Here is a 14790-nt window from a genome sequence, read left to right as displayed (position 1 = left end):
GCACCTGGCTCCTGCCTTCGGATCAGCGCGGTGCGCTGGCCGCAGTGGCCACTGGGGAGTGAACCAATGGAAAAGGAAGACCTTTCTCTCTCTCTCACTGTCCACTCTGCTTGTCAAGGAAAAAAAAAAAGACCCTCCAGAGATGCCCAGTGCTCCTTATCCTGACAACAGCCTTGCCTTATCCCTCCGTACCTCCTTGCCCCTTCCAGCTGCCCCCCACAACCAAGCCCCAGGGGAAGCCTCCATAGCCTCCCCCACCCCCAAGCAAACATTTACTCTGTGGACCACACACAGGAGAGGCCCGGCTCCTCAACTGTCATCAACTGCCTCTTCCATGCTCATCAAAGGCCACTTTGTCAGGTGAGGCTGATGGAGAGAGAGGCAGCTCCACACTCCCGCTGGCCACCACCCCCACCCCAGGCCACAGCCCTCGGTGGTTCTGGGATGCCCCCCTCTGCCACTACGGCCCTCAGTCCACACGGGTGGCCCGGGGTTGCCCTCAGGAAGAGGCATGAGCATACACCCCTGGCAGAGAAGGGGACAGAAGCATGCCAGGGTCCCAGTGGTTGAATTTAAGTCCGTCTGTCCCCTGCCCCAGGGTGCTATCTAGAGCAGCATGGAGGACAGACAACCCTGCGCTGTCCAGGACCCGCCCCTCACTGCCCTGTCCCACCTCCATTGGTTCCCAGGCACTGGCCTCCACCCAGGACAGCTGGCAGCCGCCAAGCCCCTGGCTGGTTTCCTCTCTCAATAGTCTCCGCACGGAGGCCTTCTGTCCCGAGGGCTGGGGCTGGGGCTGGGGCTGGGCCTGAGCTGCTAGCCTTTGTCTGGCAGGTGCACAGCATGCCCCTCCCCTCATGGGCACCCTCACTGGGCTGGGCTCAGGTACGAAACCTGAACCCCCTTAGTCCCCTGCCTCCAGCACCAACACTTCAGCAAGCTCCTCCTTCCCCGCCTCTCAGAGCTCACAGCTCACACTGCTGGTCAGGGAGGGAGAGACTGAGGGTTCCCCACCGCTCAGGTGGGAGAGTCAGAGAAAACTCCACCACCCCACTCCTTTCCCAACACCCCCACCTGCCACTGGAGGGCCCAGGACATCCTGTGGGTACTGCCAGCCCTCCTGGGCCCACAGCCAAAGCCCCGGCTGAACTGTCTGTCCTCCTTGCTGTTCTCAATAGCATGGGGGGCAGGGGCAGACAGACTCACGCTTAACCACTGGGGCCCTGGCTCATCCAGAGGCCTGCCAGCTTCAGGGACCCCAAGTGCCTTGGGTCCCACTTGCCCTGCATTCCAGAGGCAAGGCCTGCCCGTGACTCCTTACCCAGCACTTGGCCATGGCTTCCCCGAGCCCAAAGCCCTCTGGCTCTCAGCTGAGCTGTCCCTCCAACCAGGAGTCTCCTCCGGAACCCTCCCCAGGAAGGGTCAGAGCCCCAACACCCCAGCTTGTGGAGGGAGCCACCAGGGCAAGAGCAGCCTGGGGGCCTGACTGCCACCACCCCAGCCCCCAAGCAAACAAATGGATTCATGTGGATTCATGGGGGGCAAATGAGTCCCAGACAGTCCATCTCAGGAACCACAGCCCAGCAGAGAACGGTGCTTAGAAGAGAAGGACCTGGGCTGAAACAGTCTGGCTCGAACTTGGACATCAGGAAAGGGCTGCGATGGGGGCCGCTGTCCTGTTTCCCAAATCCCTGGACAGAGACAGGGGTGACTGCCACCTCTGTGCCAACAGAGGCCGCAGTGCCACGTTCCACCGACCACGGCCAGCAGCTCCAGGGGACTGCCTTGAGCACCACAGCCCTTTCCATCTCCCACCCCCACCCCACCTGGGAAGAGCCACAGCACCGCATTGTCCTGGCCACCAAGTGCGCCGGGAGCTGCCTCAGTCAATGGACAGCTCAGGCCTCTCCCTCCACCGAAGCCCCCCATCGTGCCCTTCTCCCCGGCCACCCTCCTCCTCCTGCTCAGAGTCCCCAGCTCAGCATCTCCGGGCTGGGCCTCACTTTCCTTCTTCACCAGAAAGGCCCCACGAGATGCAAGTCCGGGAGAGCAGAAACTGCGCGGCTTCTGTCCTGACTCAGGCGCACATCAGTGAGCCATTAGGAGAGGGGACTCCCCGCTCCTGGCCTCTCTCACCCCAGCCCTCTCCTCAGGGACACACAGCCATGCCCCTCCACTCCCCTGCACGTCTGCACCCAGCATGTGCTAAGTGACACAGAATGGAGCCTCTGAAACTTCCAAGGAGGGTTTCACTTGAGAGGTGAGGGGCTATCCCTGGAGGTCAGGCAGGAGACAAGGCTCCGAGTCCCGCCACACCCCCTCGTCCTTGCCTTAATCACCCTAAGGAGGCCAGATGACCAGCTGCCCCCCTGGCCTGGGCTCCCTAGACCGTGGGATTAAGTGCTGGGATTAAGGACTGATACTCCTGGTAGCTCAGAGCCCTAGCAACGTGTGCGCACATGTGCATATATGGGTGTGAAGAGGCACATGGACAGGCCCATCCGGGGCATCTCTGGCGTGTGCCTAGGGACCCCCACGCATGTACACCTGGGTTTGTCTGGGACAGTCTCAGACGCCTGTTCTGAGCACACACAATGAGGCCACTGAGAGTGGCGCCTGTGCACATGGCTGAGTGCGCCCCTGTCCCTTTGTGTGTGTGCACATCTCTAGGCGTGCACTGACCTTTGTGGGGTAGGGAGGCTGTCTCCCAACTTCCTCCAGCACCCTCCTGGGAGCCACTAACACCCACAGCCACCCAGCACTGGGGGCCAGCCCTGGGCAGTGACAAGGGGGAAGGAGCGCCAGCCCACGGGGTGTTCCTGATGCTGGGTGCAGGCCACCAGCGCCCTTTCTACAGACCCCAGGGCCCCCACACAGCAGCACATACTGCAACAGCCCAGTACACAGGCGCATGCGCACACAAAGCCTGAACAGAGGCATGGCTGTGGCTCCACATGGAAAAAAGGACTCTGCTGGGCTCAGAGGACTGTCCCTGGGGCCCCTGCTAGGCCTGAGTGTCCCCAAGAGCCCACTCCCTGCTGCACAAGAACACAGGGATCAGCCGGCCTGGGCCCAGTGCCCAGAGCTCATACAGGGGTCAGGGCTCTGGGCAGCCATTCCGCCCTCCCTGCTGTGTGCCCCTGCACAGCCACTCCGTCTCTGGGCTCAAGCCCCTCTTCTGAACAGCAAGGCCAGGGATGTCTCCTTTCGCCCTCGCAGCTTTGCTTCCGGAGGGCAGGCAAGGGAACTGTGAGTTCTAGGCTCAGGGGCTGAGGCACTACAGTGTTCCTCTGGTTCTGGCCCTAACTGCCTCTCGGTCACCCAGGGGAATTCTCAGTCCCTGCCTCAAGGAGTGCAGCTGGGGGGAAGAGAGTGAGCAAGAGACCTGGGGAAGGGAGGGTAGATCAGAGCAGAGGAGAAAGGGGGAGGGGAGGGGGAGGGGGAGAGAGATGGAGGGGGAGGGAGGCTGAGGAAAAGGTGGGCAGGAGGCAGAGGAGAGGGAGAGGTACCATCTCTCCATAACCAAGGGGCAGCCTCCAAAGCCCACAGCAGGTCCAGCCTCCAGAAACAGTCCCAAAGGGCCAAGGCCACCTTTCCCCGCCCCCACCTCCTCACATACTGAGGCTGGAAGGCTGCATCCCCTCCTGCCCACTGCTCCCTGCTGTCACACTCCACGCCCTCTTCTCCCAAGCTTGGTGGTCACATGAGCAGGGGGCTGGGGAGAAAGGACATGGTGTGACAACAAGGGAGAACTAGAAATAAAACAGATCCAGGATGTGTGAAAGCAAGGGAAAGCAGCAATGTAGCAAAGTCAGAATTTGGGGAAATGAAACAAAGTACCATGTGTGAGAGTGTGGGGAGGGAGATGATGTAATGGGGGATTAGCAGCTGCAACAATGTATCCAAGTGAGGGCTCCAAGGAGCTAACCATGTAACCCTGCGGGGAAGCAGACACTGGGAAGCCATTTAACAGACCTGGGGCTTGGCAGAGAAACCCACCAAGTAGAAGAGGAGCAGAGCCAGGGAAGCTGGAAGAGGAAGGCGGGACAGAGGGTGCTGAGGAGGGGCTCTGCATGTTTGGGAGCTGGGAGGAGGGGACATCAGTGCTGGGCTCTGGCAGATGAGTAGGAGTTCCCTGGAGAAAGAACAGTCCACGGAGAGGGAACAGCACATGGCAGGCATGAAAAAGAGACAGTGGTGTGCTCTGTGCTCAGGGAACAGCCAGGGGTCTTGGGTGGCAGCAGCGTGGGGAGTACAGGGCAAAGGGATATGGCTAGGAAGCACCCTGAACGCACTGATGGATTTGGCTTAGAGTATTCGGCATAAGGGCATCCATGGAGACTTCCTGGAAGGGAGAGGTAGGAGCTGGGCCTGCATTCAATGTGGAACAGAGACAGGTAAAGAGAAGAAACCTGATTGAGGGGCTGGTGTTCTACCCAGAGTCAGGAGCCTCAGTTCCTGTCCCGACACAGACAGAAAACCCATGGTACAGAACAGACACAGGTGAAAGCTGGCGCAAGATTTAGGTACTTAGCCAGACTAGACCGGCTTCAAGTTCATCTTCTCGGGTCATACACTTGAGTTTGCAATGCACATGTCAGCACAGAGTAGGGCTGATGCACTAGCTCAGACTCTGGGACCACACTGCTGGGGTCCAAGTTTCAACCATGCCACCTACCCGCACTGTGAACTTGGATGAGCTACTTAACTTCTCTGTGCCTTGATTTCCTCTTCCATAACACTGAGATAATGACAGCTCCCTCCTTAGATGGTTGAGGATGGAGTGAGTTTTGTATATTGAGCAAAGTCTTGTGTGTGGCAGGCATCCCTGGGCATAATTCAATGTTCGTAATTGTCCCATCCACTTCTGGCTGCATCTTACTTCAACCCCTCAGGGAGGCAAGACTGCACCCATTTTGCAAACCAACCCACAGGACAGAACTCAAAGTTCACCCCAAGTCCACTGCGGTCTCCCACGCCTAGGTTTTACAACTGTTCAGCCTCAGGACAGCCCAAGGCACAAAGGCCAGGCAGTGCCCAGTGCCTGCTGAATGCATAAAACAGCAGCACCCTAGGGTGGCACCCTGCACCCCACAGGAAGTGTGCTCCCCTCTCCACATCCAGCCAGTGCCCTTCCTCTGGCTGGAAACTGCTGCTTTTAATGGCATTCTAATCTCCTAGGGTATCAGTTCCCTTCCCGCTCTGAGCCTTAGGTTACTCTGGTCCCTCAGCCAATCAACGTGCCTTCATCCTTCAATGCCTAGTTGAAAGAATGCCTCCTCCATGGAGCCCTGCCTGAGTCTCCAGAGCCCAAACCACACACTTGGCCCTTCTCCTGTGGCAGCTCCCTTACCTGGCCGCAAGCATCCTGAGGTCAGAGGCCACACTGAAGCCTCACAGGGCTCCTAGTGCTGGGCATGGGCTAAACACAGAGGGAGCGTCCGTGACTGGCAGGTCAGCAGCGTTAAGACCCAGGAAGCAGAGCCCCTGTCCTGTGCTCCTCCTTTACCCAGAAAGCTGGGCTCACCCCCAGCCTGCAGCCGGCCTGGCCTGGCCTGGCCTGACTGTGGTGGGGTTGGGGAGAGGAGTAGAGCCCCACACGTGGGACAAGGAGAAGGACCCCCCTCACCCTGGCTCGAGAGGAACCACAGGTGGGCCCCGTGGAGGAAGCCGGCTTCACACCCTCTCCCCCCAGCGCCCCACCCCAGGTCAGGCCCTGCCCTTTCTGGCCTCAGTTCTGACAGTTCCCCAAACGTACAGACTGGAAGGGCACCTGGGCCAGCCCATCCAAACTCCCCATTTCACAGATGTGAAAGTAGAGGCCCAGGGAGAGAAAAGCTTGTCCATTCTCATGTGACCAGCTGGTGGCAGCTTCATCTCTGAGATGTGACAATCTTGGAGAAAGTGTAATTAAAACAAAAACAACCAGCCAGCAGTAGATTCCTTTTACCTAGTTGCCAGCTAGAAGCTACCTCCCCAGTGCCTCTCCCAGAATCACTGGCCCTGCTTGACGGAAGAGGTGGTTTGCCCGAATTCATTCTACTGCCAATGGCAGAGCTGGGATTGGAACCTGCCCAGGAGGGGGAGGCAGGGCTGTCCTGAAACCTGACATAGCCAGGACATGCCCACCACAGACACATCTCCCCCCAGCAAGGTGTGGGAGACCCACGGGATACAACTGACCACAGACAGCCCCCAGCACAGAGGCCGGCACAGCAGACACTCAGTAGACAGGCCTTGTCCCGACCCCTCCAGGCCCGTCAGCAGGCACGGGCTCCAAGGTCAGAGACCTGCCCACAGCCTGACCTCGGCAGCCTCTGTGTCCCCATCGGTAAAGTGGGGTAACACCTGCAGCCTCACAGGGCCCCCGTGGGGCATGGCCAGCAGGCACTGGCCACTGGCACTGCCCTTGCTGTCACCTGTGCCTGGGTCTGCCTCACACAGGAGCCCCTTGAGGGCAGGACCCCGGGGGGAGCTGGCTGCAAACCCCCCACCCCCAGGGATGGGCTGGCCCTGAGGAGGGCAGTGGGGGGATGAGGACTACCCCAGGCACCCACCTCGCTGTGCACTCTGGAGAGGGGAACTGTGTAGGTTCCGCCACCCTTCCCCCCAGCTCTCCAGGAGCTCTCCCTACTTAATCTCCATGGCCCCTGTAGGGCCCCCCAAGCTGCTGCCAGGGTGGGGCACAGGTCTAATGAGCGGCCCACAGCCTCCTGGTGCTGGCAATGGGATTGGCAATCAGTTTGCTGCAATTAGGTTTCCAGCTCCGGCTGGTGATTGATTCTAAATTACCCTCATTAAAGTCTGGGCTGGCGGCAGTGATGGGGGAACAGAATGGATGGGGGGGTCAGCGGGCAGGGCAGGGGGTGCAGGAAGCTCTGGGGGAAGCTGAGGCCAAGGCTGACCTCAGGGGGAAGTGACCCAGGACCTGCAGCCTAACAGCCTGGGGCCCCTCCAGAATCAGGAAGAAGACCCAAGCCAGGGCACGCCCAGCCCCTCCCCATCCCAGGAACTCACAGCCGAGAAGGGGACATCTTGACAAGGGGACACCTGGACTCAGGGCTCCACCAGTTCCTGGCTGTGTGAGCTCTGACAGGTGGGTTAACGTCTCTGTGCTGTCTTCTCAGCAAGGAGGCGGCCACCAACCTCTGGGTCAGCAGATGCAAGGGGACCATCGAAGGGTGGAGAACCAGCCCCCATCCTCGGGCAGGGCCCCGGCCATCTCCAGCCATGGCCTGTAGGAGGCAGGCTGTGGGACCTGCTCACCCCAAGATCCTGCAGAAACATCGGCTGCCACCTCCTTCAGCCCAGGGCCAAGGTGCTCCCCAGCCAGGAGGAAAGTGAACAGCACCCAGCGTTACCATGTCCTGGGCTTAGGCTGCAGCTCCAGGGCAGCAAGAGCCTGCACGGTCCGCCCTGCTGTCCCCAGACTGGATCGGAGGCTGCGCCAAATCCCCCCCACGAGCTCAGCACCATGAGACCCCAGGAAGCACCCCCTCAGGGAGTTCCCCACCCCCAGGGTCGCTCAGGATCATTCAAACTGGGGTCCCACACTCTCCAAGGGAAAGCCACACCCCCACCCACAAAAGTGACTGCACAGTCAGACTAGGAGAGGAACAGGCAAAGAACAAAAGCCAAAGGACTCAATGGCAGAACCAGCGCTTGCGTCAGAGCCCACTCCTTGGTTATTTCACTGCTTCATTTATTCCATTACTTCATGTGATTCTTTCCCGAACAACCCTGAGGCCTCCTGTTACAGAGATTGATGCTCAGAGAGGTTAAGTGCACTTGCCAATGTCACACAGCAAGAAACTGGCAGAGCCAGGATCTCAGCCCAGGACTAGTTGGCTCCAGGATTCCTGCTCCTTCTACAGCTTCAAGCTTGCAGACCCCAAAATAGACACAACATCAAGGCCAGGTGGGGTCCTAGGGGTGGGAAGAAGGCACCCTTGACCGGCTGGTATAATGGAGACTGGCAGAAATGGCAGGCCCAGGCCTTCCCTGCGCTCCACGTGAGCAGTCAGGTAGGAAAGGAGCCCAGCCATTTGTGAGGGCCACTCCCACCCCATCCCAGAGCTGGGCCCTGGGCCCAGGCAGCCCAGACTCCTCTGTGATCACAGCTTCCTGTTTGGCACTGAGACTGGGCCTGGTCAGTGGGGGAGGGGAAAGGCTGCCCCTCTGGCCAGGGCTTGCTCTGGAGGGAGGGGGGCCGGAAGTGAGGGCTACCCAGGCTCCTGGAATCTTGGGAGGCTGAGAGCCAAGGCAAATGATGGGGGGTGGGGGTGGGGAGAGGGTGTCAGTCAACAAATACTTTCAGGGAGCCAGCGCGATGTTCCCAGGATGGGAGGGAGCATTATGGGGGACTGAGGCCTGTAACGAGCCAGGTGGTCCCAGGACCAGGCCAAACCCTGTTCCCTGCTGAGACAGGGGCTGGGGGCATGGTGGGAGCAAGCAGCTGGGCCTCAGGCAGCTCCTGGCTCTGGCCACCCTGCCCCCCAGACACCAAATCACAGGGCTCCTGCAGCTGGGCCCCAGCCAGGAGCCACAGCCGCTGCGTCCCTCCCAGATGTGGTGGGACAGCGCCTAGGCGGCTCAGACCGCAGGCCCGCCCTGAGAAGCCCCCAGTGCCTCCCTGGCCATCGGCACACACCTTGGGCTCTAGAGCACTCTGCCAGCCTCACCACTTCCCAGGCCACCTCAGCAAGATAGGACCCAGAGCCCCAGCTTCCTTCTGTCACACATTCCCCCATTCATACATTCGTTCATTCATGTGAGCCATCAGTTCTGGGACAAGTACACAGTGATCCCTGGGGAATTCAGCAAGAAACAAGGCAGCCACAGAGGCTGCCCCAGGAAGCTCTGGTCTATCGGGAAAGCACTTGACACCACTCCCTGCTAGGGGCCCTACCAGGGCACACCCCTCCCGGAGTGCCACTTTTAGGCCAGAAGGAATCCTGGGTGCAAAGGGGCGAAGGTTCAAGGGAGAAGCCAGAATGGACATGGATATGGCTCCACGTAGCTTTCTAAGGGCCACTGGAGACCACAGACAGGCCTGGTGGCCTCTTCAGAGAGGAAGCGCCCAACCCTGGGGGCCTCTGGGGCCACACCAGGGGGAAGGGTGACCACGCAGACCCCTCATCCCAAGGTCCCAACATTTGCCCCTCTCCTATGCACTGGCCACACACAGCCCTCCACAGTTCCAAAGCTCTCCCCCAGGGCCAACGCCGGCATGGCTCAATGGGCTAATCCTCTGCCTTGCGGCACTGGCACACCGGGTTCTAGTCCCTGTCGGGGCGCCGGATTCCGTCCTGGTTGTGCCTCCAGTCCAGCTCTCCGCTGTGGCCCAGGAATGCAGTGGAGGATGGCCCAAGTGCTTGGGCCCTGCACCCTCATGGGAGACCAGGAGAAGCACCTGGCTCCTGGCTTCGGATCAGCGCGGTGCACCGGCCGCAGCGGCCATTAGGGGGGTGAACCAACGGAAAAGGAAGACCTTTCTCTCTGTCTCTCTCTGTCTACTCTGCCTGTCAAAAAAAAAAAAAAAAAAAAAAGCGCTCCCAGTCCATCCCCAGTGAGCCTCAGAGCAGAGGACAGAGCCTTGGGAGGGGGTAGAAGGGTCCTGGGCAGGCCTTTCCCCCTTCTGCAACATGAGCACATCCCAAGCTCCAAGACCACAGGAGAATCCCAGGAGCAAGAGCAGGCACCAGCCAGGAAAGCCCCCTCTTGGCGAGGGAGGTCCCAGAGAGGTAAAGGCACCTGCCTGAGATCACACAGCCAGGACAGAATGGGGACAGGGACATGGAGCTGGCGCCACCCTGCTCCAGCTTCCAGGACACCTCCTGCAGCCCCTCTCACAAACACCACCCCTCTCCTCCAGGCCACTTGGGGTGGGGGTCCCAGGATGCAGGAAAATGCTTTAACGCATTCCACTGCCCCCCAGACTTTTCCAGAGCCGAGCCCAGGGCTTCCCTGCTCCAGGGCTGTCTTGCCCTCAGCTCCCATCCCAGGTGACTCAGATCCCAAGCCATGAGCTGGGAGGAGCAAGCCATCTTCTCCAAGCCCCAACAGAGCAAGCAGAAATGCTGGGAATTCCCAGCTGGAGGCACTGGGCCACTCCACATTCAAACCCAACCCCTCGGCGAGGGCGCTGTCACACATACACCCTGGATGAACAATCCTGCAAGCCAGAGGCCCGTCCCTCTGACAGGTCAGAAAGCCGAGACAGTGCCGACAGTGAGGGCAAGCTACAGCTTGCTCACTCTCACAAGACAACCACTTTCATAGCTTAGGTTCAAACCCTCCTCCTCCAGGAAGCCTGCTCTGACTCCCTCCAGGCTCACTCTTGAAAAGGCCCCCATCTCCTGAGAGCTCACTGGACCTGGGGAGCTCACTTCCTCAGCCCAACACCCCGGTCACAGGAGAGGCGCTGGAGACAAAGGGAGAAACCCCAAACCGCACGGCAGGTGTCTGTCCTGGGAACCCCCTCGTGGTGGGAGCTAACAGGCAGCAGACCCCTGCTGGCAGGGACGGTGGCGCACCCTAGTTCCCAGAGCTGCCGAGGGTTCCCCAACTTTTCACCCTGGCACAGGAGGCTGAGGCCACCAAAGTGGTGTTTCCAAAGGAACCCCTTTCATTCTCTGTTCTGACTCCCCGCGGCCGCCCACCTTCCCCTCCCCACCCCCCCCCATTCCCTACCACAGAATGGCAACTTTGTAACAGAACAAGAAATCAGTCTGTGTGGAGCACTGCCTTTGTGCCGGGAACTGTGCTAAGGGCTTTCCAAGTTAACCCCTTTCATCCGCATCCACTCCCTTGCACAGAGAGGCTAAGTCACTTCTACAGGACCCCACAGCCACAGAGGAGTGAATTCTCACTACCAGGAGTATGCAAACAAGACACCTGTGATCCATTCCAGCCGGGACTTTTGAAAGAATGAAAAGCCAGGATCCCCACCCACCCTGCAAGCGTCTCCGAGTGGTGACTTAGGCAGGCACAGCAGGCAAGGGAGCCCCCTCGGCATGCCCTCACCAGGTCTCTCAGCAGCGAGGGCTTGGCCAAGGGGATGCCTGGAGGCACACACACCCTGACACTCACTGTCATCCTGCCATCCCCAGCCTGGAAGTCCTACAGACAGACAGACATACAGACACACACACACACACACACACACACAGCCCTCCACAGGCACATGGGCGGGCGAACCCTCCCACCACCACACCACCTTCCTGCCTGCCCTGCCCCAGCCACTGCCCATCTTGGTCTACCCCAGTCCCTCCTGCTACAGGCAGCACTCTCTGCGTGTCGCGTGGCATCTCTGGCAACCAGGCCCCACCCATTAACCCTCTGCCTCCCTGGCCACGGGAGGCACAAGAGGGACCAGGTCCCTCCTCTTCAGCTGAGGCGTGAGAAGATGTGAGGCTGCAGAGGGACACCCCCAGCCTCGGGGCCTCGGGCGTTTGCTTGCTCTGCTACCCAGCATTGAGCCCGAAGCACATCACACCCACCTCATGCTCACATCCCGGGCTCCTTGCCTTGCTGAGGCCCTACTATGCACCGGGTCCTTGAATGCTCTCATTTAATTCCTTCTACCACCTCCTGGGGTGAATCACCAGCCTTCCTTCCATGAATAAGGAACAGTTGTTCAGGGAGGGACAGGACTTGCCCTGGGTCTAAAGCGTTTTTGTCCTGCCGCTCATTTTCACACCAGTGGACACATGATCTCATTACTCTGCACTCTCCCGAGACAGTGCTAATAGCTCCATTTCGCAGAGGGCAAAACTGAGGCTCAGAGATGTGAGATGCCATGCCCAGGATCACATCAGGAACATAGGACCAGGATTTGAATCCTGGACTATGTGGGACTCCAGTCTTTAATGTTAAGGATGTAAACGTAGCTGAGAAAGCGACCCTGGCGGCTGGGCGGGGCTGGGCTGGGCATAGGCCCCTCCCTCTTCCCTCACCTGCTCATGGGCCATGAGGCATCCAGGTCACCGGGCCCCTCATGCAGGTGGTCACTCAGCACTCCCCCTGTCCCTAGCAGACATCCCCCAGGTGGTAAAGGCTGGGCAGGGACCTGTCAGTTGGGGAAGCGACCTTGGGGTCCCTGCTGTCCTGTTTTTCTGACCACAAAGAGGTGGAGGGGGGTGCCTGGGAGGCCTGGGTCCTTTTCAGCCTGGGGGAATGGAGCCCCAGCCCAGAACCTGGCCACGTGCTCCCCGCACCCGGGATTCCCTGACGACCTGGGTCCCTCCCAAGGGGGTGTGGTCCTTCCTCCTGCTCCAGGGATGGAGCTGGAGCACAGCTCAACCCCACGGCTGCTGTGGTCACTCTAAGGGACACTCAGGGGTCACCTGTCACACACTCACGTCTGTCTGAACACACTTGGGCCCCTCAGGAGTCTGGGTCCCCTGTCCAGGGTCACGCCCGCCCCTGCATGCACACCCATGTAGCGCTCACACACACTCACATGCACATGCCCCCCACAGAGCTCCTTCCCCACCCCCGCAGGCACACACAGCAGTCACTGGCCCACGCCATGCCCAGTGGGTCACCCTCACCAGACCTCACAGGCAGGAGGGCACGGCGGCACCAGTGGGGGGTGGGCACAGCTTGCAGGACACACCCCACAGCCCCGGCGTCCACTCAGGGGTGGACACACACACAGGGTCGCCCCACTCACCCCCTCCGGTCACCTTCACCAGTGACCCTCTGCCAGTGTCCTGCGGGTGGGGACCTGGAGTCCCAGTGCCCCCTCCCCCAAGACAAGGAGGCCACCAAACCTCCTGAGCAGACGCGGTCTGGGCACACCCACGAGGCAGAGCCCAGCCCACTCCAGCCCCAAGACACACCCAGCCCCCAGGACCCACGCACAGCGACCCCAGCCCACCACCCCTGCCTCTCAGGTTGGGCAGGGCTCCCAATGCGGCCCCGCTGAGGCGTTCACAGAGCCCCGGGGGGCGTGGGGAGAGCCTTGCTCTGCTCCTGGGGTCCCAAAGGGAAAGGAGAGGAGCCCCCCAAGAGCGACCGACAGCGGGGGGTAGCCTCCCCCAGGATGTCAGCGGGGGGAGGGGGTGGGGGGCAGGCAGCGGGGAAAGGGTCACGGGCGAGGGCTGGCAGTGGGGGAAGGGTCCGGGGCTGCAGCCCGTGGACAGGCGGGGATCCTGAGCACGGGGGTGCGGGTGGGGCGGGGGTCAGGGGCAGGGGCTGAGGGTCGCGGGCAGCGGCGGAGGCGGGGGCGGGAGTCCCGGGCGGGGGGTGGGGGGCGCGCGTCACTCACCCCCGCGGCGCGCCCCGCCAGCAGCAGCAGCAGCAGCGGGGGCAGGAGCAGCCCGCGGGCCCCGGGCCCGGCCGCGGCCCCGGCCCCGGCGCCTGCCCCGTGGGCGGCCCCGGCACGGTGCGGCGGCCCCGGCTTCATGGCGGCGGCGGCGGCGCGGGCGGCGGGCGGCGGCGCCTTTGTTCCCGAGGCGCGGCGCGGGGCGGCTGCTCGGCGGCGGCGCGGCCCGGCGGCTGGAGCGACGCGCGGCTCGGCTCGCGGCTCCGGCTCGGCGGCCCGGCTCCGCCTCGCAGCTCCGCGCCCACAGCGGCCGCGCCCGCAGGAAGCGTGCGCCGCCGCCGCCGCCGCCGCCGCTGCCGCCGCCGCCGGGCCGCCCCCAGCGCGGGCGGAGCGGGAGGAGGGGCGCGGGGCGGGGCGGGCCCGAGCGCCCCCCGCGGCCGCGGTCCCCGGCTCGGCCCGGCCCCCAGCGCCCCGCGCCCCGCCGCAGGGTGGGCGCTCGGAGCCCGGGAGCCGGGCCGCCCCGCGGAGCCTCATCCCGGAGCACGGGGTCCCGCGGGACGCGTGTCCTGGGCTCCCCGGCCGCGGGCATGGCTCTTTTTCAGGTCCTGGTGGACGGGTGGCGTCACAGCCCCGCCCTCGGGGGCCCCCACTCACAGGTCTCTCCCAGCACCCTCTCTCCCACCCTCACCCCCACCCACCCTGCGAGTCCACGGTGGGGACCAGAGGTAGCCGGGACGTCAGGCCTGGTCGGGACTGGGTGTCCCCAGGCGCACTGGCGCGCGCTGACTTGTGGGCGCTGTCCTGGGGACCTGCGGGAGAAATGCCCCAAACACCTGGAGGGACACCTGCCTGCCACCAGCTGTGTGTCCTCAGGCCAGCGCCAGCTCTCTGAGAGGAGCCCCATCCCCGGGAGAATGGAGGCCTCCCCCTCCCCGGCAGGCCCGGGGGAGTTCCCCTCGGTGGCCACGGAGCCTGTGGTGGTGGTGGTGGTGGCTGCACACTTGGTCCCCTTGCTTCAGAGGCGTCTGATGCTCCACGCTGTCTTCCTTATTCAGGTCTCCAAGGCTCGCGAGATCCAGGAGGGCAGGGTGGTGGGCGTCCTCCAGGGACCTGGCGGTAACGAGTGTCCAGGACACATCTGTCACCTGGGCTCCCCTCTCCGCCAGGTGTTGGCGTGGTGTGTGGGGGAGGGGACACACATCTATTAAACCCCAACAGGAGCCCAGACCCCAGACTCCTTCCTGGTCTCCGTCGTTCCTCCCAGGAACCCTGTGCTGTGCATAGCTCCACTTCTTGGATGGGAAAACTAAGGCTCAGAGCAGAGGTGTTTGGCAGTGTTGTCAGGGGTGGGGCCTGAGCCGCATTCCTCTCCCGTCCCTGCGTCCCAGCAAGGAGCACTCAGGGCCAACCATCAGGAAGTAGGAATTGGATGAAGTTGAAACTGGGGCAGTCCCCTCAGGACAGAGGGACCCAAACCACGGTGAGTGGGTAGTCAGGGAGGGAGGGGTGGCCATGGGGTA

The 14790-nt window shown here is 61.9% G+C and overlaps 1 protein-coding gene across 1 annotated transcript in view; it reads right to left on the bottom strand.

Moving 5' to 3' along the window:
- SDC3 (syndecan 3) overlaps window positions 1–13624 on the bottom strand; it is a 34146-nt gene extending 20522 nt beyond the window's left edge. The window contains exon 1 of the mRNA XM_051858212.2: window positions 13274–13624. Within this exon, the coding sequence (XP_051714172.2) occupies window positions 13274–13411 (138 nt within the window). The 5' untranslated portion in view covers window positions 13412–13624. The remainder of the gene's footprint in view (window positions 1–13273) is intronic.
- Between the last annotated feature and the right edge of the window lie 1166 nt (window positions 13625–14790).

Source organism: Oryctolagus cuniculus, chromosome 7, assembly GCF_964237555.1.
Source record: "Oryctolagus cuniculus chromosome 7, mOryCun1.1, whole genome shotgun sequence".
Taxonomy (NCBI): Eukaryota; Metazoa; Chordata; class Mammalia; order Lagomorpha; family Leporidae; genus Oryctolagus; species Oryctolagus cuniculus.
Note: the sequence above shows the minus strand (reverse complement) of the source record. Positions and strands in the feature narration are given on the sequence as shown.